Raw genomic sequence first — 23,420 nt, 5'->3', positions numbered from 1 at the left:
TACATCAGTAAGTGATGCCGGGTATGATGATGTTGACCGTGAGACTGCCCAAAAGCTATTTTTTATTACTGCATTTTACTCCTATTGGGACCGGATGCCGCTGTTAGTTGGGTTTCAGCGACACACTGCGCATGCGCACAGCAAGCTGTCAATCTAACAAAAGAGGGTTACAGTATGTTCCATTAAAGAGGACCTTTCACATTGAAAAACATTGTGAACTAAGTATGCTGCCATGGAGAGCGGCGCCCAGGGATCTTACTCCACTTACTATTACCCCTGGGCGCTGCTCCGTTCTCCCGTTATCCCCTCCGGTATCTTTACTCACTAAGTTATAGTAGGCGGTGTCTGCCCTTGTCCTGTGGGCGTCTCCTTCTCCTAGGCTGTAGCGCTGGCCAATCGCAGCGCACAGCTAACAGCCTTGGAGAAAAAAAACTCCCAGGCTGTGAGCTGTGCGCTGCGATTGGCCAGTGCTGCAGCCTAGGAGGGGGAGACGCCCACAGGACAAGGGCAGACACCGCCTACTATAACTTAGTGAGTAAAGATACCGGAGGGGATAACGGGAGAACGGAGCAGCGCCCAGGGGTAATAGTAAGTGCAGTGAGATCCCTGGGCGCCGCTCTCCATGGCAGCATACTTAGTTCACAATGTTTTTCAAGGTGAAAGGTCCTCTTTAACCTCAAAACAGGATAAATACGACATGCTGCCATTCTGAAAAAAAAATCAACACAAGCCTTAAGTACTAGGGCCTCATGGTGACTGTGTTACAGTAAAATTGCAAATTAACTTTGATGTGGCTTCACTGTTTCTCTGTGGGGAAAAAGTCAGGGGACATGGTCACATATTTTTGCAACGGTTGTAAGGTCTTTTTTTTTGCCCTCATAGGGAAACAAACATTGAAGTTGTAGCGAAGTTGCAGTAAACCATAGTCCAAGGCTTTTTTCACACTCTTCGTTTTTTCTACATTAAAAACTCTTAAATTGCCATCATGAGGGGGAAAAAAGTTTAACGTATCGGGACATAATAATAAAATAAAAAAATCTGTCCTTTAGAAGTTCAGTGATTGGAGCCTCCACAGACATAAGGTATAAGGGAAAGATCTGCACCTGTTCTGTGTTTGGAGCCGCGCCTGGTTTTGGCCCAAAATCACTGATGGAAATCACTGACCAAATAACTGAGGTGTGAATGAAGCATTATAAGGCCAATTCCAAATAATTTGAAGTCCATCATTCTACAGTAAGAAATATTATTCACAAGTATAAAAAATTCAAGACAGTCTTCCCAGGACTGGACATCCCAGCAAATTCACAAATTCACAGGCCTCAGTTTGCTTAAACTTAGGGTCCATTCACATGTCAGTATGAATGGTCTGGATCCATTCCTCAATTATGCAGAACGGGTGCAGACCCATTCATTTTCAATGGGGCCGGAAAAGATGCAGACAGCACACAGTATGCTGTCCACATCCGCATTTCCGGTCCGCGGCCCTGAACTTCTGGTCTGCGGCTCCACACAAAAATAGAGCATGTCCTATTCTTGCCCGCAGCTGCGGACAAGAATAGGAATCCTCTATATAGTGCCAGCCATGTGGGGTGTCAGTGTTTTGCGGTCTGCAAAACACTACAGACGCCTGAATGGACCCTAAAGGGGAGATTTATCAAACTGGTGTAATGTAGAACTGGCTTAGATGCTCATAACAACCAATAAGCTTCCATCTTTCATTTTTCATAGCGCCTTTGAAGAATGAAAGGTAGAATTGTATTGGTTGCTGTGAGCAACTAAGCCAGTTCTACTTTACACCAGTTTGATAAATCTCCTTCTAAATGTTTAAGTTCATGACAGTACCATTAGAAAAATGAATGAATAAGTATGGCTTATTTAGAAGGAGTGGAGAAAGTTTATATTTTTCTAGAAAAACATGGCAGCATGGTGTGCAAAGTTGAGAACAATGTTTTTTGGACATATAAGTCCAAAATGGAGATGTCTGGCAGTAATGCAAGCGCCACATTTTTACAAAAACCAAACACAGTATATCGGCACAAACCCTTCATACTTTCAAGCCACAGGACCTGGGCACATTGTAGTCATTGAGTTGACCATGAACTCCTCTTTATATTGAAGAATTCTAGAGTCCATTGTGAGGCTCTCTATCCAACAGCTGAAGCTTGGCCAAAACCACGTCATGCAACAGGACAATGATCCAAAAAATAAAATAAACAACAAAGTAGTCGAAAAATAACAGAATCAAGGTGTTGAAATGACCCAAAGAAGGTCCAGACCTCAACCTAGATGTTTTGGCGGAACATTTAGAGAGCTTTGCATAAACAAATGTCCATAAACCTCAATAAACTGGAGCAATGTTGGAAAAAAGAACAGGCCAGAATTCCTCCAGAACCAATGTGAAAGACCGATCGATAGTCATACAGAAAATGAGTACTTCAAGTTATTGCTGCTAAATTTGGCCTACAAGTTGTTCATTGATGTGTTGTACTTAGCTTTTCACGCGTGACACTAACTTTTGCTAATTAAATAATGACAGTGTAATTTGTCATCTGTTTTTGTTCATCTGAGGTTGTATTTTAATTTTCAGCCCTTCTAAGGACCAGATTTTTTATGATGTCCTGATACGTAAAACCATAGAATTCAAAAAGCTTTGTTTTTCTCACAACTGTATTTGCTAAATGGAGGCTGTTGATGGATGCCTCACAATGTCATCCATCACCCATAGGGCTCATGCACACGAGCGTATTTTCTTTCCGCTTCCGTTCTTTTTGCGGCCCGTATGCGGAATCATTCACTTCAATGGGTCCGCAAAAACAAAGGAAGGTACTCTGTGTGCATTCAGTTTCCGTATTTCCATTCCGCAAAAAAGTGGTGCATGTCCTATTATTGTCCACAAATCATGATCCGAGGCCCAATTCAATTCAATGGGTCCACAAAAAATACGGAAAACACACGGAGCACATCCGTATGTCATCCGTATTGTATCTGTTTTGCGGATCCATACTGTGAAAATGCTATGCCCAGCCCATATTGCTCATGTGTTTGGTGATAAGTTACTGTTTCCGATCTGCAAAAAAAGAATCGCATACGGATATGTTTTGTGGAATAACGGAACGGAAGAGGCCTTAAATCAGAGAGAGAAAAAAACCTCAGATAAGGAACAATGGATCAGTGAAAAACGGACCGCAAAACAACAGTCGTGTGCATGAGCCCTTAGACTATTATAGTATCCATTTAACGGATACATTTATTCTGGTCTCAACATACACCAGCTTAATGGAGGCCGAAGAGACGTACCCCGGTAAATAGGGGTCTATGGATCTGTTTGATATATGCTTCAGAGGCTTTTCCAGGGCATATGTCAAACGGATCACTAAAACAGAGTGAAAGGTGCCTTACTTATTTGTCATATTTTAGTTTGTCAGTATTGGATGTGTTATTAGCTCTTCATAATCTGTAGCAGGAATGTGAATCGTACTGGGGATGTGATCATGTAATATTTCACAGTTCTGTCATTTTTAATGTGCAGTTCACATTATGCAATTATATAATCACGTGACTTGAATCTGCTTTTCTCTGGAGAAGTCATTTTCCTTATAATAGATGTTTGCGTCCTTTTGGTGCTCCCTGGTTGTGCTGACATTTGAATTTCACCATTGCTGACAATCCCCAGGGTACCGCCTTGCAAGAGAGATGGAAAACAAGTGGCATTTTCACGAGTCATTGTATACAGTGCCTTGCAAAAGTATTCACCCCCTCTTGACTTTTTTCGTATTTTGTTACATTACAGCCTTAAATTCAATGTTTTGTTAATCAGAATTTTATGTGATGGATCAGAACACAATAGTCTAAGTTGGTGAAGTGAAATGAGAAAAATATATAAATAAAACTATTGTCTAAAAATAGAAAATTTGCATGTGCGTATGTATTCACCCCCTTTGTTAGGAAGCCCATAAAAAGCTCTGGTGCAACCAATTACCTTCAGAAGTCACATAATTAGTGAAATGATGTCTACCTGTGCGCAATCTAAGTGTCACATCATCTGTCATTACATATACACACCTTTTTTGAAAGGCCCCAGAGGCTGCACCACCTAAGCAAGAGGCATCACTAACCAAGCACTGCCATGAAGACCAAGGAACTCTCCAAACAAGTAAGGGACAATGTTGTTGAGAAGTACAAGTCGGGGTTAGGTTATAAAAAAAAAAATATCCAAATCTTTGATGATCCACAGGAGCACCATCAGATCTATCATAACCAAATGGAAAGAACATGGCACAACAGCAAACCTGCCAAGAGACGGCCGCCCGCCAAAACTCATGGAGGGCATTAATCAGAGAGGCAGCACAGAGACCTAAGGTAACCCTGGAGGAGCTGCAGAGTTCCACAGCAGAGACTGGAGTATCTGTACATAAAACGACAATAAGCTGTACGCTCGATAGAGTTCGGCTTTATGGCAGAGTGGCCAGAAGAAAGCCATTACTTTCAGCTAAAAACAAAAAGGCACATTGTGAGTTTGCGGAAAGGCGTGTGGTAGACTCCCAAAATGTATGGAGGAAGGTGCTCTGGTTGGATGAGACTAAAATTTAACTTTTCGGCCATCAAAGAAAATGCTATGTCTGGCGCAAACCCAACACATCACCCAAAGAACACCATCCCCACAGTGAAACATGGTGGTGGCAGCATCATGCTGTGGGCATGGGATTGGGAAACTGGTCAGAGTTGAGGGAAAGATGGATGGTGCTAAACACGGGGATATTCTTGAGCAAAACCTGTACCACTCTGTGTGTGATTTTGAGACTAGGACGGAGGTTCACCTTCCAGCAGGACAATGACCCCAAACACACTGCTAAAGCTACACTTGAGTGGTTTAAGGGGAAACATGTAAATGCATTGGACTGGCCTAGTCAAAGCCCAGATCTCAATCCAATAGAAAATCTGTGGTCAGACTTAAAGATTGCTGTTCACAAATGCAAACCATCCAACTTGAAGGAGCTGGAGCAGTTTTTCAAGGAGGAATGAACAAAAATCCCAGTGGTAAGATGTGGCAAGATCATAGAGACTTATCCGAAGCGACTTAGAGCTGTGATTGCCGCAAAAGGTGGCTCTACAAAGTATTGACTTTAGGGGGGTGAATAGTTATGCACATTGACTTTTTCTGTTATTTTGTCCTATTTGTTGTTTGCTTCACAATAAATAAAAAAAATTACATGATGCAAATCCTCAAACAATACATGTTAATTCCAGGTTGTGAGGCACCAAAATACAAAAAAATTAAAGGGGTGTGAATACTTTTGCAATGCACTGTAAGTAACCCTTCAGGCTTTCTTGATTGAATTTTTTGTATGTGCCTTACTTAGTTTTTCTAAAACCGCTACCTCGAAGGCTCAAATATTTTTTATGGTGTGTTTGTGTTTTCCAAGCATTATATAACATTATCTAGCATTGGTTTTTTATTTTAGGTCTTTTTTTATGTGTTCTAGTTTACTCCACTAGTTGAATGTGTAATGTGCAAAGAGGAAATTGCAACTGAAAAAATTGCTCCCTCCCCCAACTAATGTTGCCCCTGTGTAATCAGTTGTGAACCTGACCTCATACCTGTAATACTGTACAATGCATGCAGCCTTGGTTGGGAGCCTTCAGTCATTTGGATATACTGATTGTTGTAACATTGTGTTCTATAATTCTGGCATCGTGAATGATGAGATTCATCTTTTCACATTTTGTTGGAGACTGTCCAGTTGTCTATACAGTAGTTTGTACACTGAACACAAATATAAATGCAACACTTTTGGTTTTGCTCGCATTTTGCATGAGCTGAATTCAAAGATTGAAATATTTTCTACATACACAAAAGACCCATTACTCTCAAATATTGTTCACAAATCTGTCTAAATCTGTGTTAGTGAGCACTTCTCCTTTGCTGAGAATTCATCCCACCTCACAGGTGTGGCATATCAAGGTGCTGATTAGACAGCATGAATATTGCACAGGTGTGCCTTAGACTGCCCACAATAAAATGCCACTCTGAAATGTGCAGTTTGATCGCACAGCGTAATGCCACAGATGTTGCAACGTTTGAGGGAGCGTGCAATTGGCATGCTGACTGCAGGAATGTCTACCAGAACTGTTGCCCGTGCAAGGAATGTTCATTTCTCTACCATAAGACGTCTCCAAAGGCATTTCAGAGAATTTGGCAGTACATCCAACCGGAGACCACGTGTAATCCCACCGGCCCAGGACCTCCACATCCAGCATGTTCACCTCCATGATCGTCTGAGAACAGCCACCCAGACAGCTGCAGCAACAATCTGTTTTCATAACCAAAGAATTTCTGCACAAACAGAAATTCTGCACAAACAATCAGAAACCGTCTCAGCGAAGATCATCTGCATGCTCGTCGTCCTCATTGGGGTCTGGACCTGTCTGCAGTTCGTCGTCGTAACCGACTTGAGTGAGCAAATGCTCACATTCGATGGTGTCTGGTTGGAGTGGCGTTCTGTTCATTGATGAGTCCCGGTTTTCACTTTTCAGAGAAGATGGCAGACAGCATATGTGGCGTCGTGTGGGTGAGCGGTTTGCTGACGTCAACGTTGTGGATCGAGTGGCCCATGGTGGTGGGGTTATGGTATGGGCAGGCGTATGTCATGGACAACGAACACAGGTGCATTTTATTGATGGCATTTTTAATGCACAGAGATACCGTGACAAGATCCTGAGGCCTATTGTTTTGCCATTCATCCACGACCATCACCACATGTTGCAGCATGATAATGCACGGCCCCATATTGCAAGGATCTGTACACAATTCCTGGAAGCTGAAAACATCCCAGTTCTTGCATGGCCAGCATACTCACCGGACATATCACCCATTGAGCATGTTTGGGATGCTCTGGATCGGCGTATACGACAGCGTGTTCTAGTTCCTGCCAATATTCTGCAACTTCGCACAACTATTGAAGAGGAGTGGACCAACATTCCACAGGACACAATAGACTACCTGATCAACTCTATGCGACGGAGATGTGTTGCACTGTGTGAGGAAAATGGTGGCCACTGACTGGTTTTCTGACCCCCTCCCCAGTAAGGCAAAACTGTTCACATTTTGGAGTGCCCTTTTTATTGTCTGATCCGGCAAAACGTATGCCAACTGAAGGCATTAGTAAAACTGATCAGGATCCTGATCAGTCTTAAAAATGCCTGATCGGTCAAAAAAATGCATTGAAATGCTGGATCCGTCTTTCCGGTGTCATCCGGTAAAACGGATCCGGCATTTATTTTTTACACATTTTTTCGGTCTGTGCATGCGCAGACCGGAATGACGGATCCGGTATTCTGGTATTTTGAATGACGGATCCGGCACTAATACATTCCTATGGAAAAAAAATGCATTCTGCATTCAGGTAAGTCTTCAGTTTTTTTCGCCGGAGATAAAACCGTAGCATGCTGCTGTTTTATCTTTTGCCTGATCAGTCAAAACGACTGAACTGAAGACATCCTGATGCATCCTGAACGGAATACACTCTATTCAGAATGCATGGGGATATACCTGATCAGTTATTTTCCAGTATAGAGCCCCTAGGACGGAACTCTATGCCGAAAAGAAAAATGCTAGTGTGAAAGTATCGTATTTTTCACCCCATAAGACACACTTTTTTCCCCCCAAAAGTGGGGGGAAAATGCCCCTGCATCTTATGGGGCGAATGCTGCCATTTTACATCGCAGTCTGCGATGCAGCATCGCAGACTGCGATGTATCAGCTGGAGGGAGGAGGGGCCGGTATCATGCAAATGCGGCGGTGCGGTCACTGTACTCTGGCACCGCCGCTTACTCACTGCTTTATTCATAAAGTAGGCGGCGCAGGCACGTGACGTCTGTGAGTTACGGCCGCCCGCCCTGCTCTGCCTGCTACAGGACATTTAGTAAGTAGTACAGATGGGGCTGGGGATCGGAACTTCACTTAAAGTTATTATAAAAGGTTTAAGCAATAAAGCAGTGAGTGAGCGGCAGGGCCGGAGTACTGTGACCGCATCGGCCCCAACTCATTTGCATGACACCTCCCTCCCCCCTCCCACAGGTTTAGCTATGGTATATTAGGGCATCTGTGGATGCCACTATTATGGGGTGGGGGATATGTGGATGGCACTGTTATGGGGTGGGGGATCTGTGGGTGACACATATATGGCAGTGCCATCCACAGATCCACCCCCCCCATAAAAGTGCCATCCACAGATCCACCCCCCATAACAGTGCTATCCACAGATCCCCCTCCATAAGTGCCATCCACAGATCACCCCCCCATAACAGTGCCATCCACAGATCCCCCCCCCCATACCATTGCCATCCACAGATCCCCTCCATAACAGTGCGTCATCCACAGATCCCCTCCATAATAGTGTCATGCACAGACCACCATTAGTTCAAAACCCACCAAAAGCACACCTTTTGGTTAAAAATATATTTTTTCTTATTTTCCTCCTCAAAAACCTAGGTGCGTCTTATGGGCTGCTGCGTCTTATAGGGCGAAAAATACAGTCCCCTTAGACAGATTTGTGAACAATATTTGAGAGTAATGGGTCTTTTGTGTATGTAGAAAATGTTTCAGATCTTTGAGTTGAGCTCATGCACAATGGGAACAAAACCGAAAGTGTTGCGTTTTATATTTTTGTTCAGTGTATGTCCATACTTACTCAAAACTGAACATGTTCAGCATATTTTTTTCTTTTTCTCTTCTAGGTTTTGACAGAGGAAAGGATGAAGTCTTGCAAAGCAAAGATGACTCCTCACCCTCTATGTCCAAAAGCAAGGTAATCTTTTTGGACACACTTTTTAAAAAAAAAATATTATATTGTATGACTTTACAGTCAGACTACAAGTAATTTGATAATTCAGTAATACTAAGAGTGGTGTATAGTTAATGTTTGCCAGCAGTTTTCACAGTGTCTTGTTACTACAGATATTGGGACAAGGGGGTACATTGGTTTTGAACACTTCAAGAACGGGGGGAGTCTCCTTGGGGGCTGACAACACACTTTTTGAAAAGAGAGGCTCATTGGGCAGTGTAAAGGTGCCATGGCCTATACTGCACAATACAAAAAATTATTCTCATGTAAGAAGTTCTTGTCTAACACTATGGCCACGCACATGGAACATTGGGTGTCGTAGATGTTTCCAGACTTCATATTTGAAATTATAAGTTCCCTAATGTTTTTCAGGAAGGCAAATTCTAGATTTTTTAAAAAGCAAGGTGAGATGTGAAATTTGGGTAATTGTCACTCAAATCTTGAAATTGTAAATGTATATGCAGTTAACCCCAGTATCCCACAGGAGTCCAGGAAATTGCTTTGAGGTGTTAGTTTTAGACTGACGAGTTCGGTCGCCATGAAAATGCAGGCAGGATGTTATAGAAGAGGAGGAGCTGAGCAGATTGATATATGGTTTTATGGAAAAAGATTAAATATATACCGTATTCAGTATTTAGTAAATTTTAACCTATGCTTATTCTGTGCTTAGGAGTCCAGTGGGCGGTACTGTTCAGTAATCGACAGCTATCTCTATATACATTCTCGTATAGCATACTGCCCACTGCACTCAGAATAGGTCATCAATATTTGATTGTTGGGGGTCCAACTCCTGGTACCCTCCAAATCATCTGTTGGAAGGGGCCATGTTGCTTGGGTGAACATACACCACAGCCTCTTCCTGGGCCTGTGACGTCAGATTCCAGGTATGTTCTCACAAGTTAAATCTGCCATCAAAACAGTGACTTCAGTGGAAAAAAATGTTGTCATGTGCACATAGTGTTTTTTGTTTTTTCCGCCACTAAATTTAGATCCGCTTTTCAAGACATGTTAAGTCTCAGAAGCGGACTGTTAATGGATTTTGTATTGAAGTCAATAGGGCAGCAGAGAAAAACCCTAGCAGTTTTAGAAGCGTTTTTAGTGGCGTTTTAATGCTTTTCGATTCTATCCTAACCAAGGGCTGGATAAGAAAAATTCTGGTAATCCTCAACCAAATACTCTTCTAAAACGCTTGTAATAATCCTAAAACCTCCACCAAAAATGACCTTTTTTCAGCTAGTAATCTACTACAGATTTTGCCATGTGATCTTGGCTTCATCGGCTGCATGGCCTCTGCAGCTCAGGCCCATTCCAGTGAATAGGATTGAACTGCAATACCAAGTACAAGCGCTATACAATCTACGGCGCTGTCCTTGATTAAGTATGAAGAGGCCACTGCACTGGTCCATGCTTCACCCTCTGATCGGTAGAGAATGCTGGGAGTCAAACCCTCACCAGGCTATTATTAATGACCCTACTGTGAGGATAAATTATCAATTTCAAGTTCTACTGAATCTTTTCCCATAATACTGTCTATCGATCTCGGCTGCCTGCCTGTACTGCATTCTACAGTGAAAGCTTTGCTTCAACATCTCCGGCATGCTCCTTCCATCTCTTCCTCCTGAACCCTTCTGAGTGTGACAGAAGGAAAAGAGAGAGAATTTACGCCTGCACAAATCATGATAAGCCTTTTCTTTTATTTGTAGTCAGAGTCTAAATTATACAATGGATCTGAAAAGGACATCGCTGCGGCCTCCAGCAAACTTACAAAAAAAGAGTCTCTTAAGGTAAAGTATATATTACACTATGGTAGCTTGTAGGTCACCGTTCTCCTTGAATTATACTTCCCAGCCAAATAAAATGAAGGACACACATTGGAAATCTTGATAGTGTCTAGCAACTGTACTGGTTGTGTTAGGCCTCTTTTTTCCATTTACATTCCGTTTTTTGCGTATTGTATACGGAACCATACATTTCAATGGATCCGCAAAAAAAAAAAAGAAGAAAGGTACTCCGTATGCCTTCCATTTCCGTTTTTCCGTTCCGTTCAAAGATAGAACATGTCCTATTAGGGTCCATTCACAGGTCCGTTGTTTCTTTCCTGATCTGTTCCGTTTTTTGCGGAACAGATCTGGACCAGATCTGGAACCATTCATTTTCAATGGGTCCTGAAAAAAATCGGACAGCTCAACGTCTGATGTTTTTTCAGGACCCATTGAAAATGAATGGGTCCAGATCTGGTCCAGATCTGTTCCGCAAAAAACGGAACAGATCAGGAAAGAAACAACGGACGTGTGAATGGACCCTAATTGTCAACATAATGAACAAGGATAGTACTTTTCTATTAGGGGCCAGCCGTTCCGTTCTGCAAAAAACGGAATGCACACGGATGTCGTCCGTATTTTTTGCGAATCAGTTTTTTGCGGACCGCAACATACTGAAAAAGCCATACGGTCGTGTGCAAAAGGCCTAAGTATTCCCCTCCTGTGCCACATGTGGAGGATTCACCAACAGGCACAATGGTGGGGTTTCATTTTTGAGCACTGTTGTACATAATGTATGGTTAGTTTTTTGTTTTTTTTTCACTAAACACACAGGCTTCTTTTAATGTGGAATTTACTTTCTTCTTTTCCTTCCTTTCCCTTTATTTTCTTTCCCTTCTTTTCCTTTGTTTCTCTTCCTTCCTTCTTTCCTTCCTTGGGTTAGGGTTGCTTGCCTGTCTTTTCTTTCCCCCATTTTCCTTCTTTCCTTTTCTTTCCCTCCTTTTATCTTAATTTTTTTTTCTTTTTTCCTTCCTTTCTTTTCCTTCTTTCCTTCCTTTCTTGCCTATCCTTTCCCTTTCCTCCTTTTCTTCCCTTTCCTCCCTGCATTTTGGGGCATCAATTGCAGATAGACACCACAGCACCCAATAGACCCTATTGACTTATAATGGGTCTGCCAGATTCCAAGGTTTCTGTCCCTCTGGAAAAATCAGACTGCATGAAGCCCCTGATGCACGTGTGAACAGAGTCTAATGGACACTTCATGTATAGAATGTTTTTCTCCTTTGTGATAGCTTCTGTTTACCAGATTAAACTTATTTTGTCTATTTTTCCAGGTCCAAAAGAAAAATTATAGGGAGGAGAAAAAGAGGGCTACGAAAGAGTTGCTCAGCACCATCACAGACCCTTCTGTTATTGTCATGTCAGACTGGTTGAAGGTGAGAAAAGCCATTTTCTTATGCTTCTTATAGTATTAGTATTTAAAAGGGTTTTCCAAGATTTTAATACTGATGTCATCAGTTTCTGATCGGTGGGGGTCCAAAACCTAGGACTCCCGCCTATCAGCTGTTTGAGAAGGCACTGGCGCTCCTGTGAGCACCGGTGCCTTTTCCGTGCTCATCAAGCACAGCGCCGTACATTGTATAGCGGCTGTGCTTGGTATCGCAGCTCAGACCCATTCACTTTTATGGGGCTGAGCTGCTCCTAGGCCACACGACTGATAAACATGTCGTCACTGGGCTACTGTGAGCGCTGCTGCCTTGTCGAACATCTGATTGGCGCAGGGTCCCGAGCCTCGCCCACCGCCCACACTGATCACCTACTGATGACTTATCTAGAGGATCGGTCATCAGTTATAAAGTCTCAGAAAGCCCCTTTAATGTATGTGTGTCAGAATACGTAAAAGCTACATAGTGTGACTTGATACATGCCGTTTAACTTCCTTTAGTTTGATCATCATGATATGTTTTCATATAGATTAGAGGAACGTTAAAAAGCTGGACAAAACTGTGGTGTGTACTAAAACCAGGAGTCCTTTTAATCTACAAAACCCCCAAAAATGGACAGTGGGTAGGCACAGTGCTGTTGAATGCGTGTGAGATCATTGAGAGGCCCTCAAAGAAGGATGGCTTCTGCTTTAAACTCTTCCACCCTCTGGAGCAATCTATCTGGGCTGTTAAGGTGAGCAGTACAATCACGTTCATATTTGAATAAAATGTTAGTAGTAGTTTCAATACCGCTTTCTAACATTGGAGATCCCCTTGGGGAAGATTTATAATGGAAAACTGGCTTAGTTGCCCATAGAAACCAATCAGATGTCACCTTTCATTTTTGAAAGAAGCTCTGAAAAATGAAAGGTGGAATGTGGTTGGTCTACTAAGCCAGTTTTAATTTAAACCAATTTTGATCAATCTTTTTTGTTTTTCTTTCAAGGGTCCTAAAGGTGAAGGAGTAGGATCCATTACTCAGCCCCTTCCAAGCAGTTACTTGATTATTCGAGCTGCCTCAGAGTCAGATGGTAAGTATTATGTTTTCTGCAGGAAATAATGCTTAAAATGGTTGAACACAGATGAGCTCCAATAGCAGACACAACCCATGGACTTAAAGAAAGCAGCCATGTAACAGCCCTTAACAGTCTAACCTAATGCCCGGGCCCCTCATATAGGTTATATGCCCGTATGCCCGCCGATGCATCTCCCTGTCGCACTGTTTAAAACATCCAGCAATGGGTGGGGGTCGGGTTGGAACGGCAGCCAATAGCAGTCCTCCCTAGCGTCACCCGTGAAGAGTGCCAGAGTGGGACTGTATAAAGACCCCCCCCCACCTCGATAGTAACATCCAGTTGCTGATTCATTGAGAAACCTAGTAGAAATAATTGAGGGGAGCAGAATAAAGGTTTATGAAAAGAGACTCCAGAATGTTTATTGCATGTGGAATAAAGTTACTGAGTAACAGAGACATGTTAGGAGAGGTGACATGTCTTCTTTATATTTAATCTAAGTAAATCTGCTATCTTTTTGGTTGGACACAGTACAATTGCTGTCTTCTATTCAGTGGGGTTCACTCAGAAGTTAGAAGTTCCTTTAGTGGGAATTGTAAGGCAGCCTATTAAAGGGGTTTTTCAGGATTCATATATTGATGGCCTATCGGATCTTGGCGTCAATGGCCTAGGAAGAGGCCGCATCGCTCATCAGAGTTCCGCAGCCCTTTCAAACATATGATGAGGGTGCTGGGAGTCGGACCCCCACTGATCAGATATACATGACCTATCCTGAGGGCTCACCATCAATAATATGAATCCCAGAAAATCCCTCTTATTTTTCATTTGTCACAGCACGTTGACATAAATAGCACATCTATACTGAATACCTGTCTCTCAGTTACATTTGCTTTTTAAAGCTATCTTCATTAATAGGACTATCTGACCTTAGACCTTGGTGGCATATCGCTGGGATATGCCCAGTTGGTGGAGGTCCAACTACTGTGACTCCTGCCAGTCTCCACATCAGAGTGTCAGAAGCATCATTAGGACAGTTCATTGACACTTTAGCCCAGTTGTCATTTCAGTTGATTATCTTTGGCCATGAGATATTGGCTGTGATCACAATAATCCTTTAGGGCTTTTTTCCTCCGATCCGCATCAAGAGTTCTGTCTGCATCCGTATCTCTGTTTCACAAATTATAGTGCATGTCATATTTTTGTCCATATTACAGACGAGAGCAGTATTTTTTTATAATGGGACTGAAAAAAATGTGGCGTGTACATGGAAGTTATCCGTATTATTGGGATCTGCATCTGCAATGTAAAGACGGTTGTGTGCATGAGACCTTGACATTAGCTTGGATGATGAGAACCTCTACAAATGAGTGTGCATATTATTCATTATATCCCGTATGATGTGTCACTTTCATTAATAGTATACCTTCAGGTAATTGAGGCAGTGCCAGTGGATACATTTAAGCAGTATTTAGAATGCAGAATTTTCATGGCCCTTTAGCCTTTCAAGCATTAATGTGGAATAGCATGCCAAGCATAGTCTGTGCTGTGGGTGTAAAGCAAATTCCACTACAGCTGCATATCTTCATGTCCACTAATAAGTCTGACCCCGAGTTCATGTATGAGCTTTACGTGTTAACTTGTTTTTTTTAAATCAGATAGTTTTTATTGCAACAGAAAGCACCACATTTCGTATAATATCCAACATGTATCACACAGTAAAGTGCTATATAACAGTGTATAATCACCCATAGTGTCTTAAATATTACAAAAGCTGACTTACAGGCGCATAGAATCATTACAAAGTAAATATAATAAACAATTTTATACCCCAATCTCCGCCCTTCTACCCGTCCCTCCCCTGCCCCCTCTCCCCAACGGTTTCAGGAGCCACCAGCACTCCTACGAGCCACTGCATACATTTGTGACATCCAGGGGTCCCACAATTTCTCAAATTTGTTTAGCCAGCCCCTTTTCTGAAGAGTGTTTTTTTCGTATGTAATCATGGTATTCACCTTACGCGTAAATTCCCCGATTGTGGGGGGTGAAGCTTGTATCCAGTGTAGGGCTACGAATTTCCTAGCCGTATACAATAACCTACCTATAGCTATTTTGGACACCTGTTCAGTGCTTATATCCGACACATATCCTAAAATACACACCTTCGGGTCATGCGGAATGCTTACTAAGTACGCTCTTTTAATGATAGCAGTCACCTCCCTCCAATAGGCAGCCAGAGCCCCACATGTCCATAACATATGTATAAGATCAGCGGGCTCCGTACCACACCGCGGACATTTTGCATTAGATCGGTAACCAATACGATGTAAAAAGACTGGTGTTTTGTACACCCTGTGTATTATAAAGAGTTGCGATAGCTTTCCGCTTTCTGCCCATTGCTCATTCGTGAGTTCCCCCACATCCGCCACCCATTTGCGCATTTTGTTCAACGGATAAGGTTCTAGTTATTTGTCCAACAATAGCCTTTAGGTTAAGGAGATCATTCCCCTATTGCCCCCGCCCGACACAATTTGGTGCAGCGATGCGTCCCTTTGAGCTAGTACCGCCCTGTTTTTCATCGTTTTATTATATGCATGACGCAGTTGCAAATATTGGTAAAAGCGTCGATGCGGGATACCATATAATTCTTGAATGTTGGCAAAGGACCTAAACACCCTACTGTCAAGAAGATGTCCTAATCTAGTCACCCCCTTCTTCCGCCATTCCTCAAAGCCCGATAAGGCCGTAAATTCCGACAGGATCGGGTTCCGCCACAACAGTGTATATTCGGTGAGACCAGAGATCCCCCTCAAGTGTTTAATCCGTTGCCACAACGAGTACATTGTGTGACAGATGGCAATTCCAGATCCCGCTGTTTTTTCGTCTCCAACAATGACATCAATTCACTGTCCTTCAAGTACTGTCTATACATCTGACCCGTGTTATCTGAAGTCCTAAAGTCCAGCCAACCTCTAAAATGTTGGCTTTGTGCAGCCAGGTAATACACCCAGGGGTTAGGGACTGCCAATCCCCCCCTCCTTCTTACCGTATTGCAATGTCTCCAGTTTAATTCTAGCCTGTCCCCTACGCCATATGATATCTTTAAAGATTGAGTCAATCACTTTGAACCTGTCTCGGGACAACCAGACCGGGGCATTATGTAGGATGTACAAGAGCTGTGGCATCAAAATCATCTTAATTAAGTTTGTTCTACCTACTACCGATAAAAATAATTTGTTCCAAGCTTTACCTTTGTTCCGAAAGGCCGTAAGCAGTGGGGCTAAATTTAAGTCCTAAAAGTCTGCAAGTCTGGGAGATATTCTGATGCCTAAGTATTTAAACTCCTCTACACACGGAAGTCCGTTATCCAGTATCACCTGCGACTTGGGTTGGTTATCTAAATGCATTAGTTCGGATTTATGCCAATTAATCGTTAGACTGGACACCCACGCAAATCTATCAATGAGGGACATGACAGCTGTCACAGACGTGGATGTATCTCCTAGAAATAGCAGGGTGTCGTCTGCATACAGCGCCACCTTATTGTGTATGGTGCCATATCGAAAACCTTGTATCAGAGGAGATTTACGCACTGCCGCAGCCAAGGGTTCAATCGCCAGTGCAAACAATAACAGTGACAGAGGGCACCCTTGTCTCGTACCGCGTTGTAATTTAAATCCCACCGACATACCCCCATTCGCCCTAATTCTCGCCTTAGGGCTAGAATAAAGAACCTTGACCCAGGAGATAAATCTCTGCCCAAACCCCAAAGTATGAAGCGGGCACCACAGATATTGCCACTCCACACTGTCAAAGGCCTTGGCTGCATCTAAAGAGAGGACCGCCATATCCCCCATGTTATCCGACGGAATCTGTAAGCTGGCAAATACTCTACGAATATTGATGTGGATTTTTGCGGCATAAAGCCTGTCTAATTTGGGTGTATAATAGACAGTATCACCTTAGACAGTCGTGCAGCCAAGGCCTTTGCCAGGATCTTTACATCAACAGAGAGCAGCGAAATTGGCCTATAGGAATCTGGCGAACAGGGGTCTTTTCCAGGCTTGGGCAGAACCACAATAACTGCCTCTTGGATTGAAGTAGGTAGATACCCCACTTCTAGGGAATGATTGAACACCCTCAACAACTCTGTGAGCAGGACATCAGAACATTGTTTATAGAGTTCTGCCGGAAGTCCATCCATCCCCGGCGCTTTATCATTGGCCATAAGTCTCACCGCCTCCTCTAGCTCAGCCAGATCCAACGGGGCGTCTAAGAGATCACTGTCCTCCCACAAGAGTTGCGGAAGGTCAGCCTCCCGCAAAAATTCCTGAATGTCCGACTCAGGGCATGTCAGTTTAGAAGAGTATAAAGCTGCGTAGAAGGACCCTAGTACTCCCAATATACTATTGCTGTCTTGTCTAAGCTGTCAGTCTGGACCCACCAACCCAGTGATACAAGTAGTTCCCTGCTGCGCTTTGGAAATCATAGAGAGCATATGTCCCACTTTCTCTCCCTCAGCAAAGAACCTCTGCTTGTAGAACATACGCTACCTCTCTGCTACTTGAAGAAAATGACATCGTAAAACTTCCTGTGCAAGCCGCAACCTCTCACTGTTCTGTTCAGTAGGGACTTGGGTAAAGGCTAATTCCGCATTCTCCATATCTAACTGTATTTGAGCATCTGACTCCCTAGACTTGGACTTAATCAGGACGCCTCTTAGATATGCTTTGGATGCTTCCCAAATTGTGTATAGAAGCTGTACCCTCATTAATAGTAAAGTATTCTTTACTATTGTGGTCCGACAATGTTCTAGTTAAATAGTCAGTACTGTGCACTAATGGGTACATATGGGCAGTCACCAAACCCATGTCAATTCTAGAAAGAGATGTAGAAGAACAGCAAGAATATTTCCGTTCCCCTGGGTGCAGTTCCCCCCCAAACATCTATGAGGCCCACTTCTCTTAGTAAGCGACCAAAAGGGGTTTCTTGCCCTGACGGTGTATTGGATGCCACTCTACACTTATCCAGTCCGTCGTTAACCGCGGTATTAAAATCCCCAACAATCAAGCTAGGCACTGCAGGATACACTGCATAAACTCTAACACCGCACGGAGCGGCCCAGAGACATACGGCGGAGGGATATATAGCGTCACCCGCACCATACGCATCCCGTTGACCTCACAGTAGACACAGATATATCTCCCCTCAACATCCACACATTCCCGCAAACAGTTGAAGCGCACATTCTTATTAACCAATATACTGACTCCTCTGGAATATGCGGAGAAGACGGAGTGAGCAGAGTAACCCACCCATGATTTGTGAAGTAAATGCACTTTCGATTTAAGCATATGTGTTTCTTGTAGGCAACAAATGTCCGGCTGAAATTTCAATAAATACAAGAATATAGCATTTCGTTTAGTAGGTTCTGCCATTTCCCGCACATTCCAACTGAGCACCCTAGTCACCGAAGCCATAACAATTCACCAACATAATCCACAGTATTGACCCCTCATGCCATCTGTCCCGCCACATTAGCATGCTGAAACCGGAATTCTCCCCCCCCCCCTCCCTCTTTAGACCAACAGAATGCAATGAAACATTAAAAAAAAAAAGTGGTGGAACAAAGGGTGTCAGATATGGAGGATGGTGTGGTACCGTAAGAACCCAGCCCAATGGACACTGCTGCGAACTGCGAGTTCGTACATAGGTGCAGTGAAACCTCGCAACAGTATGGCGAAAACAACTCGGTTCCCGCTCCTGTGACGGGTTGTCCCGATATTGAGACCCGAAGGCCTCTGCAGTGTCCACAGCAGAAGAACTGATCAGAACAAAAACAATGCGCTGATGTTACTCACTCCACAAATGAATCAAGTGTCCAAGTTCTGATGTCTGAGCTGCCGCTCATTCTAATCAAGCCACTGTAGTGCAGCATCCGGGTCTTCAAAGAACAGCGCCGATCCAAATGCAACCACCCGCAACTTGGCCGGAAAGATCATGGAGTATTGTACTTGTAGTCCATGGAGCCTTCTTTTAATTTCCACAAACCGAGACCTCTTTTTCTGCACGCCAGACGAGTAGTCCGGAAATATGGAGGCCGCCACTCCGTTAATCCGGAGCTCCGGATGGTCCCTGGACTGTTGGAGTATTATGTCTCTATCTTTATAGTGCAGCAACTTCGCTAGAATCGGGCGGGGTGGGCGCCCTGGAGGTAGTGGCCGTGTTGGAACACGATGCGCTCGTTCCACTGCATAGAAGGACGTTAGGCCTTTATCTTTGAACTTGTCAGCAAGCCACTTTTCAATAAATTCGGTAGCATTCATGCCTTCCGGTTTTCCAGGTCATCCGTTTTAGCATACAGTGCAGCAATATCTTTAGCGGTAACTTTGACAGCCGCCTGCAACGGTACCACACCATCCTCAATATCTGACACCCTACGTTCCACCGCGGTGGTGCGTTCCGCCGCTTTATGCAAGTCATGCCCTATTGTAGAAAGATCCTCCTTGAGGCTCCCAAACTGCAAATTCAGGCTTTTGAGAGTGTGATTACAGCTGGCTATGGCAGCCATTACATCTTTCAAAGTGGGCTCTGCCACCTCGTCCCCCCGGCCAGGCGCTGCACTGGCCTTTTCACACTGCTGCTCAGGAGATAGCTGGGATCTGTGCACCGCATGTTCGCCATCAGAGGAGTTCTCCATGTCTGCTGGAAAAAAGGGGCCCCCTTCTGAATCGCCCCACTCCTCTTGTCTGGGCTGTAGTGGCCTGTGAGCGTATTTCTCCAGCCTCGCTGCGATCGTCTGACTGAGTGCAGCAGGCACGCTCTCACTCTCTTCCTCCTCGGCGCCATCTTGACTCCGGAGCTCCCGCTCCGTTCTCATGGGAGTTTTACCCCGTTTCGGCATGTCAGCGCTCTCCAAGCTCGGCGGACACGGCTGGGGAACCGACCGGTACCTGGTGAGCAGCGTAGGCAACAATAATTAGCTGTGGACAGGCTGAATGGCAGGATTTTACGAGGACGTCGTGATAACTTGTTTAGTGACGTTTAATTGAGTTTGCATTGTGTCAATGAATTAATATAGTGTAATATTTCCCACCATATGGAGACAGCTGACTGTACATTACTGTGTAAATGTAGCAGAAAGCACACGGTTACAGTTATCGTGCTGGCCAGCGTGCAGCCTTCTGCTTGTGTAATACAACCGGTAATTGCTTACAGAGACATCTATCTGCGGCTTTCCGGCACAACAAATGCATACCGTTACCATAAGCAGCCAGATTGTTTCCTTTAAAACATGTGTTCCATCTATTAGTCAGAAGAAGTATTGTAAGAATGGGATCTGCGATAACCACTTTGCTTCGTGTGTTGTTGGCGGCGTCATTGTTGCGATTGTGTAGAATTCACCAGTGCATATACACTGTACATTATTGGGCTGCAGAAAAGCCTGCATTGGTGTTTGGGCAGTGCTTCAGGATGTGTAGATGTCTTGCAGGTTCAGGCACAGATTTCACACATTTTGCTTTAGATTTAAGACCATATCCTTGTCTCTAAATTACATCTGTATTGAAATACTGCTGGTTAAAATGTACATAAAATAAGGAGGCAAAAAAGTCATACATGCAGATGCTGACACCACAAGGTCAGGATAATATTACGTAGTGCACAATAGCAGGCATAAAACAAGGAAAGCCTTTCCTTAAAGGGGCCGCCTCACCTCAGACATTGGTGGCATATCGTTGTGATATACCACCAATCTCTAGAACGGGACACAATTGCGCTCACTCGGCTATTTTTGGAACTCCCATAAAGGTGAATGGAGAGCGCGCTGTGTGCTCATTCACTTTGAGAGCCCCGTTCTAGAAAGAGTTGCAGGTCCTACCTCTGGGATCCGCTCCTATCTGACATTGGTGACATATCCTAACGACACAACCCACGTAATCTACCATAATGCTAACTGGGATAATTCCCAAATAATGGCAGCTAGCAGTTGCCAAATAAAAGGTGGCACCTGGCTGATCAATGTGCACCTCACTGTTGGTGCCTATGCCCCTGGTAAATATGATTTCTTATTATGTATTGATACTTTTGCCTCGCCACTTGTCAAAGTTCATGCCTAAGTGATCTCTGTATGTCCTTTAACTTGTCTCCTAAAAACAGTACAACAATAAAATTAGCAAAAAATAAACCTGCTGCTAAACCAGACATTGGCCTGTGCAACATATCTACCTCCATAGGGGTCTCACCAGCAACTAGGGAGCGCCTATACTTTGAAAGCCACCTCTTTGCTTGAGAGGATAATGCACTAAATTTTAGATTCTACTTTACCCATTGACTGTTAAGTTGCTTTCTGTTCTTTGTGTTTCCACTGACACATGGGAAAACATTAGTGAAATTTTAGTTCATTTTCCCCTCTCCCATACCATTCATTGGATTTTTTGATTGCTTATTTAGCATTCTGCCATAGTCTGTGCTATGTGTACTGGATAAGGTTTTCTTATTTGATCTTTCCCTAGAGTTGATGTCCTCTAATTTAAGATAAGCATATTTTGTGATACTTTTGTGCCTTGTCATGTTTATTATAAAGCAGCGGTTGTTGGAGGCCATTCTGCTCTGCACAAATCCCACTCTTAGATGTCCTCTGGCCTTGATCGTACTGTAGGTGACTACGATACTTTGTAGGTTTTCTTTCTGAAATGTGGCGTTACAAGATTATTATTTTGGCTGGATATGACAATGCTGAAACTTTTTATCAGGATTCTGTTGTGTAGCAGGCATCCAGCAAAAAAATAAAAAATAATACTTGCCAGAACCTATTAGACGTCAAGGTAGGAAAAAATAAAATGTGTCATGAATTACTCTTTTATAACGGATATGAACAACCTGTTATGATTCATTTGACAGAAGTGTGAACAGGTCCTAAAAACACTTCAGTAGCTTCTACATTCTCCCTATAGAGGTTGACTATTCATGTATGCAAGGACACAAGATGCACAATACTTAAGAAAAATCCCAGCCATTCTTCACTTAATATCCTCCTCTCATTTGATTTCTATGTGTGTCATTGAATATCAGCCATTTCCCCTAGCCTCATAAGCCTGGGTCTGGCAGTAAGGCAACTGGCTGCAGAAGCAGCTGTCCACCTACTGCTCTGCTTGCAATAGGAGACCCTTTTTTAATCCTCACCCTCAAACACATGACGAAAATAATAGTGATCGGGCTGAGATTAACATGTGTTCTCTGAAATGTTTCTGTAAGGATATTTCAGTCTGCATGATTTTCAGTACACTTGAAACAAATATTGTGGTTTATATAATTTTGTGTTTCTTTTAAAAGGGGTTCTAAAAAATTTTTCAGGATAGGTCATCAGTATCTGATTGCAGTGGTGAGAAGACACCGGCGCTCGCATTAGCGCCGCAGCCTTGTTTTGTCTCACCAAGCCCAGCTCTATCCATTTGATAGCGGCTGTGCTTGGTATCACATCTCATTCCCATTCCCTTCAATGGGACTGAGCTGGGACTTGGCCATGTGACCAATGAAAGTGACGTCTTATGACCTAGGCAAAGCTCTGAGGCTGTGATGCTACAGCGAGCACTGGTGCCTTCTCAAACAGCTGATGATCGGGTGGGATCCCTGGTATCAGAGGATAGGTCATAAGAAAAAATATCTTGGAAAACCCCTTTACCTTTTTTTTCCTATACATTGTAAAGCATTCTGCTGCCAGTGTGTTCTGTAAGGTTTGTATGACTTGCTATTGCTCACTTCTGACAGAAATTTCTTTTTGTTGTAATCTACCATAAATTCAGATCTCATTTAGATTTGGTAGCAGTCTTGGGTCTAGGGCAGGTTTAACTGATGTGTAAGCTTTTCGGGGTAATACGCAAGTAACACAAGATGTAGCTTGTATAAATCTCTTGTACACTAGGAAGGTGCTGGATGGACGCTCTAGAACTGGCTCTAAAGTGCTCCAGTCTGTTGAAGCGCACCATGATCCGGGAAGGTAAAGAGCATGACCTGAATTCCTCTGGTGAGAATAGCCATGTCAACTTCTATGGCCTTCTGAGGGCAAACAACGTCCACAGCAATGAGAACTTCCAGTAAGTAGTCTGGCTGAATCTTTCCATTGTGAAGAACATGAGACAGCAATAAGCCTTGCACATAATTTTTTTTATTTTTTTTTTATTTTTTTTTAACTAAAGCTGCTCTTGCTCTTTTCATGACCTCAATTCATCAGAGTCCTTGCCCCGTAAATTTTGCCTCTTGCATATTTGTTTTGTGCAGCTCATGCTTCATAAGAACATGTATTGGTACATAGTTGGTGTCCAC

At 43.4% G+C, this 23,420-nt stretch overlaps 1 protein-coding gene across 13 annotated transcripts in view; it reads left to right on the top strand.

Annotated features, from left to right (window-relative positions):
* Positions 1-23,420, top strand: part of OSBPL8 (oxysterol binding protein like 8) — a 243,922-nt gene that overhangs the window by 198,975 nt on the left and 21,527 nt on the right. For all 13 annotated transcript variants that reach the window (XM_040410150.1, XM_040410159.1, XM_040410132.1 and 10 more), the window contains 6 exons: positions 8,737-8,807; positions 10,547-10,627; positions 11,938-12,039; positions 12,578-12,781; positions 13,034-13,118; positions 23,020-23,191. In XM_040410150.1, coding sequence (XP_040266084.1) covers positions 8,737-8,807; positions 10,547-10,627; positions 11,938-12,039; positions 12,578-12,781; positions 13,034-13,118; positions 23,020-23,191 — 715 coding nt within the window. The remainder of the gene's footprint in view (positions 1-8,736; positions 8,808-10,546; positions 10,628-11,937; positions 12,040-12,577; positions 12,782-13,033; positions 13,119-23,019; positions 23,192-23,420) is intronic.

The sequence above is a fragment of the Bufo bufo genome, chromosome 1, assembly GCF_905171765.1.
Source record: "Bufo bufo chromosome 1, aBufBuf1.1, whole genome shotgun sequence".
Taxonomy (NCBI): Eukaryota; Metazoa; Chordata; class Amphibia; order Anura; family Bufonidae; genus Bufo; species Bufo bufo.
Note: the sequence above shows the minus strand (reverse complement) of the source record. Positions and strands in the feature narration are given on the sequence as shown.